The sequence below is a fragment of the Larus michahellis genome, chromosome 2 (assembly GCF_964199755.1).
Source record: "Larus michahellis chromosome 2, bLarMic1.1, whole genome shotgun sequence".
In the NCBI taxonomy this organism is placed as follows: Eukaryota; Metazoa; Chordata; class Aves; order Charadriiformes; family Laridae; genus Larus; species Larus michahellis.
Genome location: NC_133897.1, coordinates 48,185,368 through 48,201,066, shown reverse-complemented (window position 1 = coordinate 48,201,066; position 15,699 = coordinate 48,185,368). Strand labels below are relative to the sequence as shown.

General features: G+C 39.0%; 1 protein-coding gene across 1 annotated transcript; it reads right to left on the bottom strand.

Annotated features, from left to right (window-relative positions):
• Nucleotides 1–14,530, bottom strand: LOC141738332 (prostatic acid phosphatase-like). Its single transcript, XM_074573530.1, has 10 exons — nt 14,417–14,530; nt 12,994–13,089; nt 10,361–10,447; nt 9,586–9,738; nt 6,383–6,481; nt 5,335–5,430; nt 2,748–2,880; nt 1,611–1,693; nt 625–731; nt 1–157 (listed from the first exon to the last, which is right to left on the bottom strand). Exons 1-10 carry the CDS (start codon nt 14,528–14,530, stop codon nt 1–3), a joined length of 1,125 nt encoding a protein of 374 aa, XP_074429631.1.
• Between the last annotated feature and the right edge of the window lie 1,169 nt (nt 14,531–15,699).

Below are 15,699 nucleotides of genomic sequence, written 5' to 3'. Positions count from 1 at the left end.
CTACATCCTACATTCTCTTGTCCAATGGTGTACTAGGACAGGGGAGACCAACTGAGTAAATCTCTCCAGTGGACAGCGAAATTTGCAGCCAGGGAGAGTGAGGGGGTGAGGATCTCTCGAAGTATTGTTCCGATAGTACATTTCTATGGTGTATTGCCTGTTTCAAAATACAGAAGGGTCAAAATAAAGTTAGGTATGCAGAACCATACAGCCTTTCCACATTGTAGTGATTATACTTCAGGACAAACTTTTAGCCAGCTTATTTGTCTGGCTATTAATACGTATCATTGAGATCTTTTTAAATGATAGATCAGCAGGTCAGCACCAATTTGCATGTAGTTTTCTTTCTTGGTAGAGAGAGTCAAAGAATTAAATAGATAAAAAGGGTAGAGTAAAACCTCTCGTAACTGTGATGAAGCAATACATAGAGGGTTTTCAGTCTGCAGTGCTGTGATTCTGATACTGTCAATAACTGCAAAAATGAGTCCAATTATAATAATTGAAATCAATTTATAATCTTTTCCTGTGTAGTGAACTTTGTGTATCTAGTTTAATTTGTCTGGGGTATCAGTAAATTGCTTTTTAGAAAAAGAATATGTTAACAGTACAACTTGCAATACTTGCCCATTTTTTTCCTGGTAAAGTTCAAAAAAATGACAGGCACTGTAAGGAGGCAATTTCCCATTGAAGACATTCAGTGCCATCTGTAAGGCAACAATGGTGGCTGCATGCTGTAAATACAAGAAACCTTTAAGTAAAGGTCTATTGAAAATGATTGCACGTACCTGTTATTTAACAATATGTCCAGCACGTTATCTGTCAACATTACTTGTGTGGCCTCATTAGTACTTACCCTCTGCCCTCTGCAACCTTGAGCAAATACTGTCCTTTTATGGCAGTAAAAACTGAAATGCTGCATGTATAAAGTAGACACGTATATAAATATTTAAGAAATCTTAGTCACTTGCAGTTCCTATCAAAGTTAGTAGGAGCTGTTAAAACTTCTTTTAAATGAACTTATGATGTTGTATGTAAACAGTATTCGAGATCAGCTCAGTAAGCTCTTTGGCTGTTATATACCTGATAGGCCGTAATCTAACTGCGGTTTAGAAATAGTTTTTTACCGAGAACAATCAAAAAAATTCCTTTTCCAAGGACAGTGTTTGCACATTCTAACCAAAAGTATAAAGACACAGTTGAGTAATTGCTGCCATAAGAACTTCTAAAATAACTGACTTTAACTTAATGTTCCTTTTTTTTTTTCTTTTCGCATCTGAAAAAGATGCAGGAAGCAGGAAGTTTGTAGGTTTGTTTCTAAATTGTCTTTGTGATAGAGGTTTAATTAAACATGAGGCATGGTTTTTCCAGTTCTTTGCTCAATCAAAACAATATTGCAATGAAACAAGCCATGACATCAGGTGAAAAACAGAATGCTGCATGTTTTAAAGTAGTACCTGTTCATTAAAGAATGAAAATCATCCAATGATATGTAAGGTTAACCAAATAAAAAATGCCTGTAGATGTATTTCATGAAGGAAATAAAGTTTCATAGCTTTCACTGCGTTTAATAACTGCAGAAAGGGAGCATAAAAGAAACAGAAGGGACTCACCGCAGAATACATAACCATTTTTTGCAGGTGTGAAGGTTTTCTAGCGCCTGAGATATGCTTTAGAATAGTTTTTAAAAGAATACCTGAAAGAAAATGGAGAAGCAATGACAATGCAAGGGATGCTTGTGTTAACATCTGTATCACTTGTTACTCTTTTAACACAATCTGTCTTTAAATGCACCACATTTATTCCATTGACTTTATAGGTAATTTGTGCCGAGTGCCCTGGCTAATTCTGATACTATATTTTATATGAACAGTGGGCCTATTTTGCTTCTGCTTAAAATGTTTTGGGGATCCCTAATAGCCTCAACAGCTTCCCACAGTGCATTCACAGCTGCTTTGTGCCAGCAGAACAGCGCTAGAAGAGCACAGTAATGAATACTACCCTCTCGTGTGTGTAACTCCATTGACTTCCTGATTTCTAGAGAAAAAGAAAGAGCACACCCTTTGGACTCTGGGCCTTCTTAAATTGTGTGGTTGTCTGTATTTTGTTAATGTTAACTGCTGAAAAGTTGTAAGACAAACTACACGAATTAAATCAATGGCTGTGTTTATATGTGTTTTGTTCTTGTAGCTCACAGAGCCTGACTGTACAGTGTCCATGTAAAACCACAACGAGGCCCAAAGGGCGACAGTGGATGAATGGAGGAGAATGAGTAATTAAAAAGGTATAAACTATTTTTAAATTTCAGCTACTATTTGCTGAGTTTAGAAGCAGTTTAGTAATCTCGTTTTAGTAATCTCAGTATTGGAGAGTATATGAAGACTGTTAGGCAACAAAGTTACCATCCTAGAAATTATTACAAATAATATTTTGTTAAGTAAGTTAAGCATGGTGGATTATATTAAATTCAGACTTTATTCGGTTCAGCAAGAATGTGTATATTTCTTTGGATTTCTTATATAGTGTAACCAGAGCAGCACCACCCTTATAATGTTGGATTAGGATATTCATGATTCATATCCTCACCATCTCTCTTCCCATTAATCAAAATGTTTCAGTGCTGATCACCAATATCCACATCATGACATCTTTCATAGTTCTACTATGGAATTGGTAGCATTGTTTATTATATACCCTTTTTTCTTTCCTATTCTACTCTTGGTTTTAAATGGGGTAAGAATTCGGCTTACCTCCCTGCAAACGAGATTTTTGTATTTGTCTGTGGAACCCGAATTCCGCCCGCAATAACAATTCTGAGAGCTTTATCAGCTTGGTCCTGACACCATGAGTAGCCCAAACAGGTAAAGTGTAATTGTTAATATCCTACAGTGAAGAAAGAAAACATGGTGATTTTCTCACTGATTCCTACTGCTGAATGTTGTTTGTTCTGGCACAAAATGCTTGTCAGAACAAATTCAGAAAGTTTCACTCAAGTAACATTTTCTCTTTAAAATTTTTATTTTAATATAATATTTTATTTTAAATAATGACAGTATTTTGCACTTAGACAGCTACAGAATTCTTATTTATAGCATCACACTGCTTAAAACAAATTTGAAGGGCAGTGTTCAACAAGAAGAGGAAATACTATACTAAAAATTATTATGCAAAAAGAAATTGGCATTATTTATGCCAATTGCTAACGCAGTTGTAAGGTACAAAAAATTCACTTTGTGACTCTTTCAGCTGTCTACTGAGATATATCAGATCTTTACTGAGACAAGTCCTATATAAATGTCAGGATTTTAAGGGCTGGCAGCTGTGAGGTATAAGTGAGATCCAGAGAGCAAGTAGGAATACGTATAGCTGTAGTTCAGATGTGCCAGAGTATGAGGTATATGTATAGGGATTAGACGTATAGGTGGAATTCATACTGACATATACTGATGCAGTCCTGAAGCTAAAGTGGAATGGATTAGGGGCGCAGCCCAAGATATATTAATGGTCACAACTGTGAGAAGGAACGATATGCTCAACACTCCTGGTTTGCACTACCCCGAATTCCTGTTTAAACAAGTTTGGTGTCTTTCCTTCAGTTCAATGTAACCTCTGTGAACGTGAGCCATTGGACTGAGCTCACCAGAGTGAGCGTTCTTGTAATGAGTTCTAAGGAAAATGCCAACTACCTAAAGGATTTGTTTAAACAAACGAAAGAATAGAACATCTTAGGTTAAACCAACTCAGGTCACAATGTATCACTTTCTCTTTTAACAAATGTGATTTGTGTCTTGAGGAAAGAATTGGCTAGTTGCATGCTATTTAAGACAGTGCTGTAGGCAAGCAAGCATCTCAGTCTCCAGATTACCTGAAAGTCAGATGACACTTAGCCAATAATAGCAAATACAGAGACATGCATGCTACTGTAGTTTCATTACTTGTCATTAAAAAGCTGTTCAAGAAAGCTCTCTTTGTATGCTTGAAAGGGTGAGAGTGGCTTTTATGGAAGATTGATACCCCCAGAGTCTTCACTGAGTGGTATGAAAGACCAAAGCTCATCAAATCTAACACACTAGAAGGAAAGCCCAATTAATTGGTTTGGTCTTCCAGCATTTAGCTAGGTACCTGATGGGAGCTGTCAATTTTGCACGTTTCTCTGGTGACACGGGTTTCTCAGTATGAAATAACAATTGAAATAAAAAGTTGTGGTCCTGAGTTGTGTGCTGCATTTGGAAAATATGGAAAGGTGACCTCACTGAAATTATAGCGATGTGTCCCAACAAGTTAAGACATCATTTAACGTAAGGCCCTGGCGAACATCCCAGTCAAGACTGCTTTGACCAAAGTTGGAGCTTTGCAGAAACTGTAGGACAGAGGTAAACTCATTAGCATCACACCCAAATATTACATGTTGCTTGTGAAATCCACCTTAAAACTGCCTCAGTTTTCTAGGGGATTTCTCAGTATTGATGACCAATTTATCATTAATATTTGAGTTTAAAAATAATTATGCATTAAAGCATTTGTAGCGAATGCTGCCTGCAACAATAAGTTCTTAACACAAACCTCTTCAATTTTCACTTGCTTCAGCTGAGGTAAGTCTAGACTTTGAAGTGACACGAAGTGGAATTTATTGCTAAATTAGGGGCACTCAGGATTTTTTTCAAATCCCAGTCAGAGGTACCAGACCCTGGGACCCAGATACCCATGACACCTGGGGACTACAGCATCCCTTTTGGTATAAAATCCATGCTTCTTTGTGATGTGCCTGGTTCCTTTGCTAAAAACAGATTGCCAAGCTTGTACAAATAGCCATTTGTGTCATTCCAGTGGCTGCTTAATTCCTGAAAATACTCTGACCACCACTGTCCATATGCAAATTATGACTTATCTTGCTTATACAACTTGCATAAAATCTTTGTGGAAGGATGCTAATGTTTCTTTGCCAACAACAAATTTTATTCCTGTTTATCTCTGTGATAGTGTTTGGAGATGTAACAAGACAATTTTATCCAAAGGTATGCTTTTGCCTAATTCTCTGCACGCAGTCACTGACAGCATATTGGATTTGGTAGGCCATGGCTTTGTGTTCCTTATAGCAGCAGATGACCCATGGCAGCCTCACACAGTCATAGTGTCTTTACAGGATTTTCAGTTGCAAATTTGATGTTAGGTGAGGGTTTCTGGGGAAGAAGCTGAAAAAAGTCTTCAAAACCGTTGCGAAGCACAGAGCTACCCTTTTTTGGTGTCTTACAAACAGTTCAAATAAGAGCTAAAACCAGTTTTGAGAAAGTGTAAGTATTTCTATCGGACCTTGGGAATTTTCTTTATATTATTTACCTCATATTGTAAAGTGTCAGAGAGCTTCCAAATTCTTTCAGTGTTCAGCTTCTTCAATGGGTATCCTGTATGAGTGGCTAAAAACTTCAGAAATGGCTGGAATGAAAAAAAGCAAACTTGTAGTGCACAGGGCCTTTTTACATAATTTCTACACACTGCCATACTAGTACATAATTTTTAGAAACAAGATAGTCATTGCACTTTGCAATGTCAGAAAGGGACACAGTTATATGAGGAAGTCTGTCAGAAATCCAAAAGGTGCTTAAAGGAAGTGTGATAAACAGAATGATTCTGATGTTGGTACTGAGCAGAAGGGTAAATTTGGTAAAACTGTGAATTATGATTCACTTGCGTATAATACTACATGAAGGGGCAGAGAGGTCCGGGGTTAAAGATTATAGAAAAACAGGTGAGATTGATAGTGTCATTTTGAGTAAACCTGTGAAGAAGGTGGCTGCAGCAGAATAGACAAGTGATTACATACTCATAGCAAAGATTTTTATGGTGGAAAAGGAAGAAAGTAGGCAAGAACAAAACATAAGTGAACACCCAAGTCAAGACTTTGTGTGTGAGACATGAACAGGTACTTGACAAAAGCACTGAGGCTGTTAAAGAAAATCTGGGGAATTGAGCTGTGAGTGTTTTGTGGTGGAAGAGGAATCTGAACTATTGTACAGAGTGTTACACAGAGACGTCAGAGGAGTTGCTTTACATGAGAGTAAACAGAGAGAGGTATTGAAGTGATTTGAAAGGTATTGGTGCTGATTTGATACGAGTTTTTGTTTTGTCTGCTCTCCTAGAAGGTGGGTGGACTGTTTTTCTGCAAGGTAGTCAATAATTTATCTTTTCTATGACTAGCAATTTTCAATTGATGGGTATAGCCCAGTCCAGCTGGATCTATCATGTTGTAATTGTTTTTTGAGCATGTTGTCTACACCCACTGTGACAATTAGAGATCCAGAAGGAGCATATTGACTGCCATTTTTTCAGCCTACCTGTTAGATAATTGTACATTTTAATTAGATTTCCAGAACTGAAAATACTTTACCCTGTACTGCTTGAATTGCCTTTGGAAATCCCGTGTTGCAAAGGTTTCTCTCAGAAGCTCATTGTATTTTGGGCAGTGTGAGAAAGGTAAGTATAGCAACTGGAAAGAAAATTGCAAAACATTAGTTAGGCAAGGTGCTGCTGCTTCCGCAATTCAATATACCTTTGCAGGATTGTTGTTCTGATTGGCTGCACTAGTCAGGACAGCTGAAAAATAAACTGGGAATGTAGTTTTCAAGGATATTCATCTTCAGGACTGTAAGAGTCATACTGATGACTACTTACAAAATAATCTTTAAATGTTCAGGGGAGTAATAGCTGCAGTAGTTCAAAGTTAAAGGTTCGTTTACACAAGACGAAATTTACCCCTTGACAGAAGACTAACACAAGCCCTCAGTAACTGCTTTGTGCTTGGCTTCCCCAGGGATGATTTGACTCATTGTGTTCAGTCTGCCTTTAAACATACCGCCACCTTTTTGCAACCAATTACCATGCAGCAGCTGGGCTGCAATAGGAGTCTTTGTGCATACTCAGCTGTATGAAATGGACTTACCACAGCTTCATTTAGTCCAGCTAAATCATAGAAACTTGTGAAGTTTCTGTAACCCATTTTTGTCTTTCATTGTTTCAAGACATATGAAGGTTAAAGGTTACATGGGATAATTTAGGAATTTGTTAATTCATTTACCTAAGCTAAGCTGACTTTATTCTTGTTTGAAGTTTTTTGTCTTAAATTTAAAAAAAACACGTTAAAACAAAATTTGACACTGAGATATTCTTAGTGTTTTTCTCTGATGTTCTTTTTGTCATTTTTACAGTAATAAAGGTCTATCTATATAGTCCCACATTTAAAAGAACTTTTAAAAGAACTTGAGAGCCCTGAAGAGATAATTAGTGTGGAAAGCTTCACAGCAGTTCCTCGATCTTTTTAGAAATATAATCTACCTATTCCAGAAGGTAGGAAAGTATTTCTGAATTATAACCATAGGTTCATGAACAGCCATAACTTTACCCATAAATGATGGACACTTGTTTTGGGTAGTAGGATATATGTGGTCTCAAGCTTAGCCTGCGCATGTAGTAAAGATGAATAGAGTTAAAACATAAATAGTTGAAAAAAAGTATGAAAAATGTGTATGTGCTCATGACTTTATGATTTGTTTGAATAAACTTAACTTGCTCCCCTAGATGTGAATGAGATATAGCACCTGCTTGCTGAGTTTGCTAGTGGTGTTGGTACTGGCCAGGTATTCCTGACTGTTTGCTGGGGTACCACCATCTGTGACAGTGTCAGAAGCAGCCCCTGACTCTACGCCAGGCTGTGTGCATGAACAGGAAGACACGTATCTCCATATCTTCCATCTTCATGCTCTCATCACCCCGAGGTGAGAAACATTACTCCATGTCTCTGTTTAACCTGATTCCCCTGTCATCACAGACTGTGTTAACTTGACTTGTAAGCCCACACAATGTATCTTACATCACATGTGCAAACCTCCTCTCCCAAACTGGGACTCATGCTGTACACTCCTGATCTTCCATAGCTTTTTACCACAAATAGGAAACTCTAGCCCCACTTAGCTGCCCAGCTTTCCCCTCTAGGACAAGTATATGCAGGTCACAGACCGGCTATCCACACAACTCCTTACAGCTCCAAGGAGAGGAGTTGAGGAAAGGAGATGAGGTAATACATTGCCCTATGAACTCATAGAATCATAGAATCATTTAGGTTGGAAAAGACCCGTGGGATCATCGAGTCCAACCATCAACCCCACTCTACAAAGTTCTCCCTTACACCATATCCCCTAACACCACATCTAAATGACTCTTAAACATGTTCAGGGATGGTGACTCCACCACCTCCCTGGGCAGCCTATTCCAGTGTCTGACCACGCTTTCCATGAAGAATTTTTTCCTAATATCCAGTCTAAACCTACCCTGTTGCAGCTTGAAGCCATTCCCTCTTGTTCTAACACTAATTACTTGTGAGAAGAGACCACCACCAACCTCTCTACAATGTCCTTTCAAGTAGTTGTAGAGAGCGATGGGGTCTCTCCTCAGCCTCCTCTTCCTCAAACTAAACAGTCCCAGCTCCTTCAATCGCTCCTCATAAGATTTATTCTCCGGGCCCTTCACCAGCTTCGTTGCCCTCCTCTGCACTCGCTCCAGCACCTCGATATCTCTCTCGTCTTGAGGTGCCCAGAACTGGACACAATACTCAAGGTGTGGCCTCACCAGTGCCGAGTACAGGGGGACAATCACCTCCCTACTTCTGCTGGTCACACTATTTCTAATACAAGCCAGGATGCCATTGGCTTTCTTGGCCACCTGGACACGCTGCTGGCTCATATTGAGCTGCTTCTCAATTAGAACCCCCAGGTCCTTTTCTGCCAGGCAGCTCTCCAGCCACACTTCCCCAGGCCTGGAGCGATGCATGGGGTTGTTGTGGCCCAAGTGCAGGACCTGGCACTTGGCCTTGTTGAAGCTCATTCCATTAGCATTGGCCCATCGGTCCAATCTATCCAAGTCTCTCTGTAGAGCCTCCCTATCCTCATGCAGATCAACACTCCCGCTTAGCTTCATGTTGTCTGCAAACTTACTGATGATACACTCTATGTCCTTATCAAGATCATCAATAAAGACGTTAAACATGCTCTTAAAGCTAAACATGCTCTTAAAGTCCTCCTTCCTTTTCCCTTTTACTTTTTTCACCAACCCTCAAAGTGCACGCGCTGACCTTCAAAATGCATGAAAAACAGTCCTGTGACTTGATTTTCACTGTAATGAAAGTCCCAGAATAATTCTTTTGTCTTTTCCGTTGGCTGTGGACTAAGATATGTTGAAGTGCTAGTGAGACTAGGTGTGCTTTCTCTTCTTACACAAAGAAAGTAATGTTTGTGATAAGTATAGGATTAATCTACTTCTGTAGTGGTTTACTCACATTATAGGTTAATTCTTTTTCTCTGTACCTAGGACTTCTCTTTTTCTTCCTTTTTTAATTCCAGCTCTGTGACAAGTAAGCCCATTCCTGTGGAAACTCTTACCAATGTTTCTACTCAGCTTATTAGGCCTTTCTGCACGATGCTTGTAACATCATGTACTTTTCATTGCCTTTACCATGCCCTTTATCCTGCCCCTTCATCTCATATCCTAGGTATTTTACTAATTATTAAGGGAAAGCAAATGCCCCTACTTTATACTCACATTATCATGTGACAGTGGTACCGTGTGAACTGGAATTGGCTGCCAAAGGATTCTGGGGTTCCAAATCTGGCCCTGTGTTGGTGGGTACAGCCCGGCAAGACTTGCCTCAGCACTCATGAGCGTGTGATCACAGTCAGTGCTTTGGACATAAATCTGAAGCAAGAAAAAAAAGAAAAGTTTTGGAAAGTCATTTCTCCTGTTTGTCTGTTTTTACTCTTAGTAGGAAAGAATGGTACTGGTACTGTGCTGGGGAAAATGGCATTAAAGTAGAGTGGGATGATGGACCATGAGAAAGAAGGGGGAGGGAGAAACAGTGAAACTGGAATAGGGCCTTGGAGTAAAATTTTGGTGGACAAGGGAGCTGCAACATGGTAGCAGTTCCCTTAGGAGTGCCAGTGAAAACATAAGAACTCCCTTTCACCATCTAGGCTGTGGGACATTGTGTATGCGTTGAACAGCTGGACACTAACTGAAAACTAAGCTGTACCTGCACTTCATGGAAGTGTAGAATTGGAGATATCTGCCACAGATACTCTGTCATAGAACAGTGAGGCATCGGAACCCAATATACAGCCTAAAAAACCTTTCACATGATTTTCACTTAACCATCAGCCGGAATAAAAGTCGAGCCACAGTTTCAGGCGTACTTTGAAATTACATTGAATTCAATGGGTATTAAGTTACCCCCAACTGTAGCAGGTTCAGACTTGCATGCATTCAGGAAGTCCCATTAACATCCACAAAAAACATTTTCCCTCCCAGATCCAGTACTTGCCTCACGCTGCTTGTATACAACACTCAGGAAATAAGAGTATCTCCTCCGCATGTACTGGCCGAGCTCATACTGTTGCTGTATGCCAAGCTGTAGAAGTAACAGAACAGTGTAAGAGGCTCAAGAAGTGTGCTATGCATCTATTGCTACAACCAAAGAATGAGATAATATTTCATATTATTTTGGTAAATGACCTTTTTCCTTTTGAAAGTGAAGGAGAAAAGAAGACAGGAGAAAAAAACAGTAAAGTTGCTGCATTTACACTATTGGATAATAATTAGATATATCTTCCTGATGAATGCAGTTTTGCGTTTTGCTCCGTGGAAAGCTACGTGTATCTTTATCCAAGCTAGTAAGACTGTCTGAGGGGCAGGGTGACTTAAAGCAGGCATAGAGATGTCCCAACACCATCTGTTTAGTTTCTGCTCTATTGCTGGCTCACAGCTGATTAACTGTGAGTGCAGACAGAGCAACCACCTGTCCATGAAATCATGTCCAGGATATGAATCCCATAGAATATCAACAGTGATTCCATATGGAGGCTACAGTTTTAGCTTAAGCAAGATCTTATTTTTCATGAAGAACAGAAAACCTTGAATAGAAGACTTCAAGTAAAAGTCCTCCAAGCCTGCAATGGTTATGGTTAATTATTATCAACAGTCTGAAACATTTGATTCTTGTTTTTCGCCTGATTATGTCCCCAGCTTTCAGCCACTTTCTTGTTATACTTTTGAATGACACATTCTTTACCATCACAGATCTTATTCCCAGTAAGATAATAATCAATAAGATGGAATCAAGTCACTTGCTTAATTTCTGCGTTAAACTAAATAGATGACAATTCTCTACTCTCACAGCAAAATGGGTTTTCCAACTTCAGCATTTTAGTAGCTCTTTGCTGAACATTTTCCAACTTACCAAGATAATTTTGTAAACACATGACATGAGAATCACATGCAATGTCTCTGTAATGGTCTCAATATTGTCATCTTTTTAATTGTACCTGGTGCTTCCTGGCCTAAATTGAAATATATTCCACTCTGCTCATGCAATCATTACTCTGCACTGGGATCTCAAGTATGGCGATTATTTATTTCTTCCTAAAGTCCTTTTCTAAGTCATAGGATCATAGGATAATTCAGGTTGAAAGGGACCTCAGGAAGTCTCTAGTCCAACCTCCTGTTCAAAGCACGAGTCAGCTGTGAGGTCAGACCAAGTTACTCAGGGCTTTACCCAGAGTGCCAGACATGGCCCATAGTGTGTGTATGTGATCACCTTTTCTGTTGCTGGACTTGTGCATCCAGTTTTCTAGGGTATATGCTTGGCCCCAACTTGCTTAATATGTGTGTTATTATATCCTGACACCTGGGCCTTGAAGCCTTCCGTGCCCTGGAGCAAGCTGGCATGTAGTGCTGAACTTGCATAGCGTATATATGGAATGATTGAGCCACAGCTGAGTTAAGGCATAGGAAGCTGGTCTGTTACTCCTGTTTCTTCTTCAAGGGAGGTGACATGAGAGGAAACAGGCCTGACCTTGCATTGGAGATCAGTTTGGTCTCCTAAGAATGGCGAGGAAGAGGAACCCCTCAGGCACCTTGTTCCATTCTGATTTTGGTGGAGACCTTGCAAGTGACTGGTTCCCCCAGAACAGAGAAACATGTGCATTGTGCTGGACCCATTGGACATAAGATGTGTGAGCGAACTTACTCTAACGCAGCCTAACAGAGACACATACCTCACAGTCTACCTACACATGCACAATAGCCATTTATCTGGGACATTCGGACTTTTGACACATCTAAACTACTTCAGTGAGGCTGCCTGGTTCCCAGAATCCTGGGCAAATAACTAGGGGATTTTTCCATCCAAACAACGTATCTTGGGGAAAAAGGAATGAAGCACAGACACAGTGGGTCCTGTTGGTGGGAGCAGAGCAGAAGTAGGGTTAAAACCACCTAGTGTCCCCATATTCCCTTATAGCTTGGTAGTACAGGAGTTCACCCTTGTCTCCATTCACAAGAGGAGGCAGCTAATACAAATTACAATTAGTGCAGAGACTCAGTTTTTGCAACTGGACTCTTCAGTGCCTTATCTGCTGCTAATTACCACCATCAGCTGATACTTGTGTGCAAGCTCAGCTCTGCTGAATTCCACCAATGCCTGCACTAAAATAGCTGAGCTTTAAATCAACTTTCCCTGGCATAGCATGAGAGAAGTTTCTGCTAGTACTGATCTTAGTAGTTCATGAGCTAGGAAGGACTCCTACTCAGCAGAGATTGAGGGTGGTCTGTGAGTGCTTAGACCACCTTATGCTACTGGTGGTTAAAGCTCTGTGTTTCATCTCAGGTGAACTGCAGTGGTCATCATTGCCTGGCAGCTCCCAGAAGACCCCAGTCTGCAATCAGACAGCTCAACATACGCTGATATTGGACCAGAACAGGCTGACTCAGCATCATTTAAAATCAGCGACTGCTCATAGATGTAGCATCCTGGTAAGTTCTTTGGTTGTCCTTTTGGAGACCTGTGTATGGCAATTAATATGGACTTTTTCCAAGCGAAAACAAACTTACAATAAACAAATATCAACAGACCACATTCCAATATTTCAGTATACTGGCCCAGGTAAGCAAACTCACCGTGGTAAGCTGTCCATATCCCTGCTGCCTTGCAACTTCTTTGTGCTTGTCGGTTGGAAAAAACTCCTGTGGGGTATGATCACCATGTCGAAATACCTGATAAAATTGATGGAATTCCTTTCGCATTACTGGGAGTTTTGTGATGAATATAATTAATGTATTCAGAAAGAATATGCAATAACAGTAAGTACTGTATCTGACAGATGCTGAACATATTCATGGTGCTTTTCTTGGGTCTAGATAGCTACAATACCTGTTTGATTTATTTAGACAAATGTAACTCTTCTTTTTTTCCTGGCATTTGAAAAGTAATTAGCTCAAAAGCCATAAAAACTTTTAAATATCTCAATATATTTTAAAGAGGTTTTATATATTTTAGGATGTGTAGATCACAACATTAAATAAACAGAAAACAAACAGAAACATGTAAGTAATTTTCCAGAAATACTAGAACATAAATATTTTGGTAGGACTAACTGGGAATTCAAAAGGAAAAAGTCCAAACTACTGCTTTAGATACAGTTTCTGTGGCTGATTGCTGTGAAGCACTTTTTCTTGGAAGAAATTAGCCTTATAAAGCCACATGTTGACATTTTCATCACAAGAGGTGATGAAAGTGTTGTCTAATATCTAAATATGGACTAAACTGTTACTCTGAATACATTGAACCTGTTCTGGAATTTCACTTCAGATAAAAGATACATCTATAAAAACACATCAAGATTTTTCATTCTTGCAATGAATTCTTTCCTTGTCCAGCATAGTTCTTATAGATATGTCATATAATTTTTAAATTTTAACACTAGATTTTTTTTTATTTCTTAATCCAAGTATGGAGAAATAAAATCGAAAACCTCAGCACAAAAAGTATATGTGATTTACAAGCACATGCAATGTTCAGAACAAGATTCAGGCTTCCTGCAAACAAATGGTACACCATAATCATTGCAAATAGAATTAGTTTCACAGCACTGGTTCTATGTTGCTTATTCAATGCCATTGTACACTTGTTTGGGTTTCACATAATGAAATTTATTTTGCATGTTAATCCACTTAAACCACTAGAAAAAGTGGAAACTCTTCCATGGCAGTGAGGTTTGTTGCACAGTTGATATTTATTTATGAAATCCTCTTTAACAATTTAAAAAACTGTAAAATGTGATTGCTCTTTTAGTACTATAAAAAAAGCATTCTTTGTCAATCCAGAAAGTTAAGTTCATCTAGGACTGCACAAAGGAGACAAAATTATAAAAACTTGTTTAAAATGGAGGAATATTTTAGTACAATGCAATAGTGAATGTGAATATATAGGAAACACTAAAATATTCAAAAAGTGCCCGCTCCCCACTACCCTAGACTACAAGAAGAGCAGTAAGTGACAGGTTTTGAAGAAGTTCCATTTGCGTATGAACTCTCTACTTACTACGGACACAAACTTCAGTTTTCTTTTAGCTGTCGTTTGGTGAAGAAAGATGCAGAAAAGACAGAACATGAAACACAGACTCCAAATTCCACACAGCAGCTGCCTTGCTCTCATCCTGAGGGTAGCGTTCAGCTATTTTACACACCAAGGTCCCTGGCTGGATGTGGTGATACAGTAGATATGTGGCTAAGAGGGGAGGAGTCAGTTGTGCACCGTGAAGTTCGAAAATGGGCTGTGAGCTTGCCTCCTCCTCCCTTTTTTTGTTTCTTGGGTTAGTGCTTTTCAGGGGATTCGTGAAATGAAAAGTGTATTTTGTGCTTGTACTCAATTTCTGTATCCTGTGTATAACACGGATTGGAATCTCTGAGCCCTCTAATTCCTTCCCCTGGCACTTGCAAGGCAGGTAAATGTAAAGAACTAGAAGTTCCTTTCTATTATTTAAGCTAGGATTTGGTACGGGTCACTCAGCCTTCTCTGGATTTGGCTGTGTGCTCTGTAGGAGGAATAAACAGCAGAAGGTTTTGTTGCACTGGAACAGGGATAAGGCTAAATTCACTGCAAAAAAACCAAGGATACATGAATGAATTTTGTATCTCTACAATAGATTGAGTATGTCTCTAGTGGCAAAGCGTGTGCCACTTTTCTAGAACTACCCCCCAGATTTTAAAATTTTGGTAAATTTTTTATTTTCAAATTTCTCTTGCTGCAAACGCTCTCATTGTTACAGATACATAAATCAAGAGTTGTTTCTGTCATTTCCCTAGTATATTTTAAATAAAGAAAAAATCTATCTCAGAGACGGTGTTGCAAGAGATAGGATTGATTTTACAAGCTTACTGGTCTATGTTCAGTCACATTCATGTGTTAATGAAAGCCTTGTTAATATGTCAAAATTTAAAAAGTGATTTATTAGTGATCAAAAGCTCTCTGTAGGTAAGAATTTTAAAGAAACTGCTGGAAAAAATGCTGTTGCTACCCAAAAAGGTTATATAATCTCAAGCTAGTTTAAGGCACAAATAGCAAAACTTTTCTTCGTAGTTATTAGGTATAGTGTTGTCTAGAGGAATCAGTTCTCTTTCCTGAAGTAACAATGCCATATCTTTCACATCTGTCAGAGCTAAAGAGATTCCTCTATGAAACATTCAGAGGTCAGACTTTCTCGGTGCAAGATGGTTCATTTGTCATTTCCGCTTTTGTGCCTGACAATTCAACCACACTCATGCAAAAATAGAAAAATATGGGGAGCTGCCCACATTTATTGAGAAAGAATTTTATTTATTTAT

Coding starts and splice junctions, on each gene's coding strand:
- LOC141738332 (XM_074573530.1), bottom strand. CDS start 14,530: ATGAGAGCAAGGCAGCTGCTGTGTGGAATTTGGAGTCTGTGTTTCATG. Junction 6,482..9,585: donor TACCACTGTCACATGATAAT/GTGAGTATAAAG, acceptor TTTTCTTTCCAG/TTGCTATACTTACCTTTCTC. Junction 158..624: donor CTTTACCAGGAAAAAAATGG/GCAAGTATTGCA, acceptor ATTTTGAAACAG/GCAATACACCATAGAAATGT.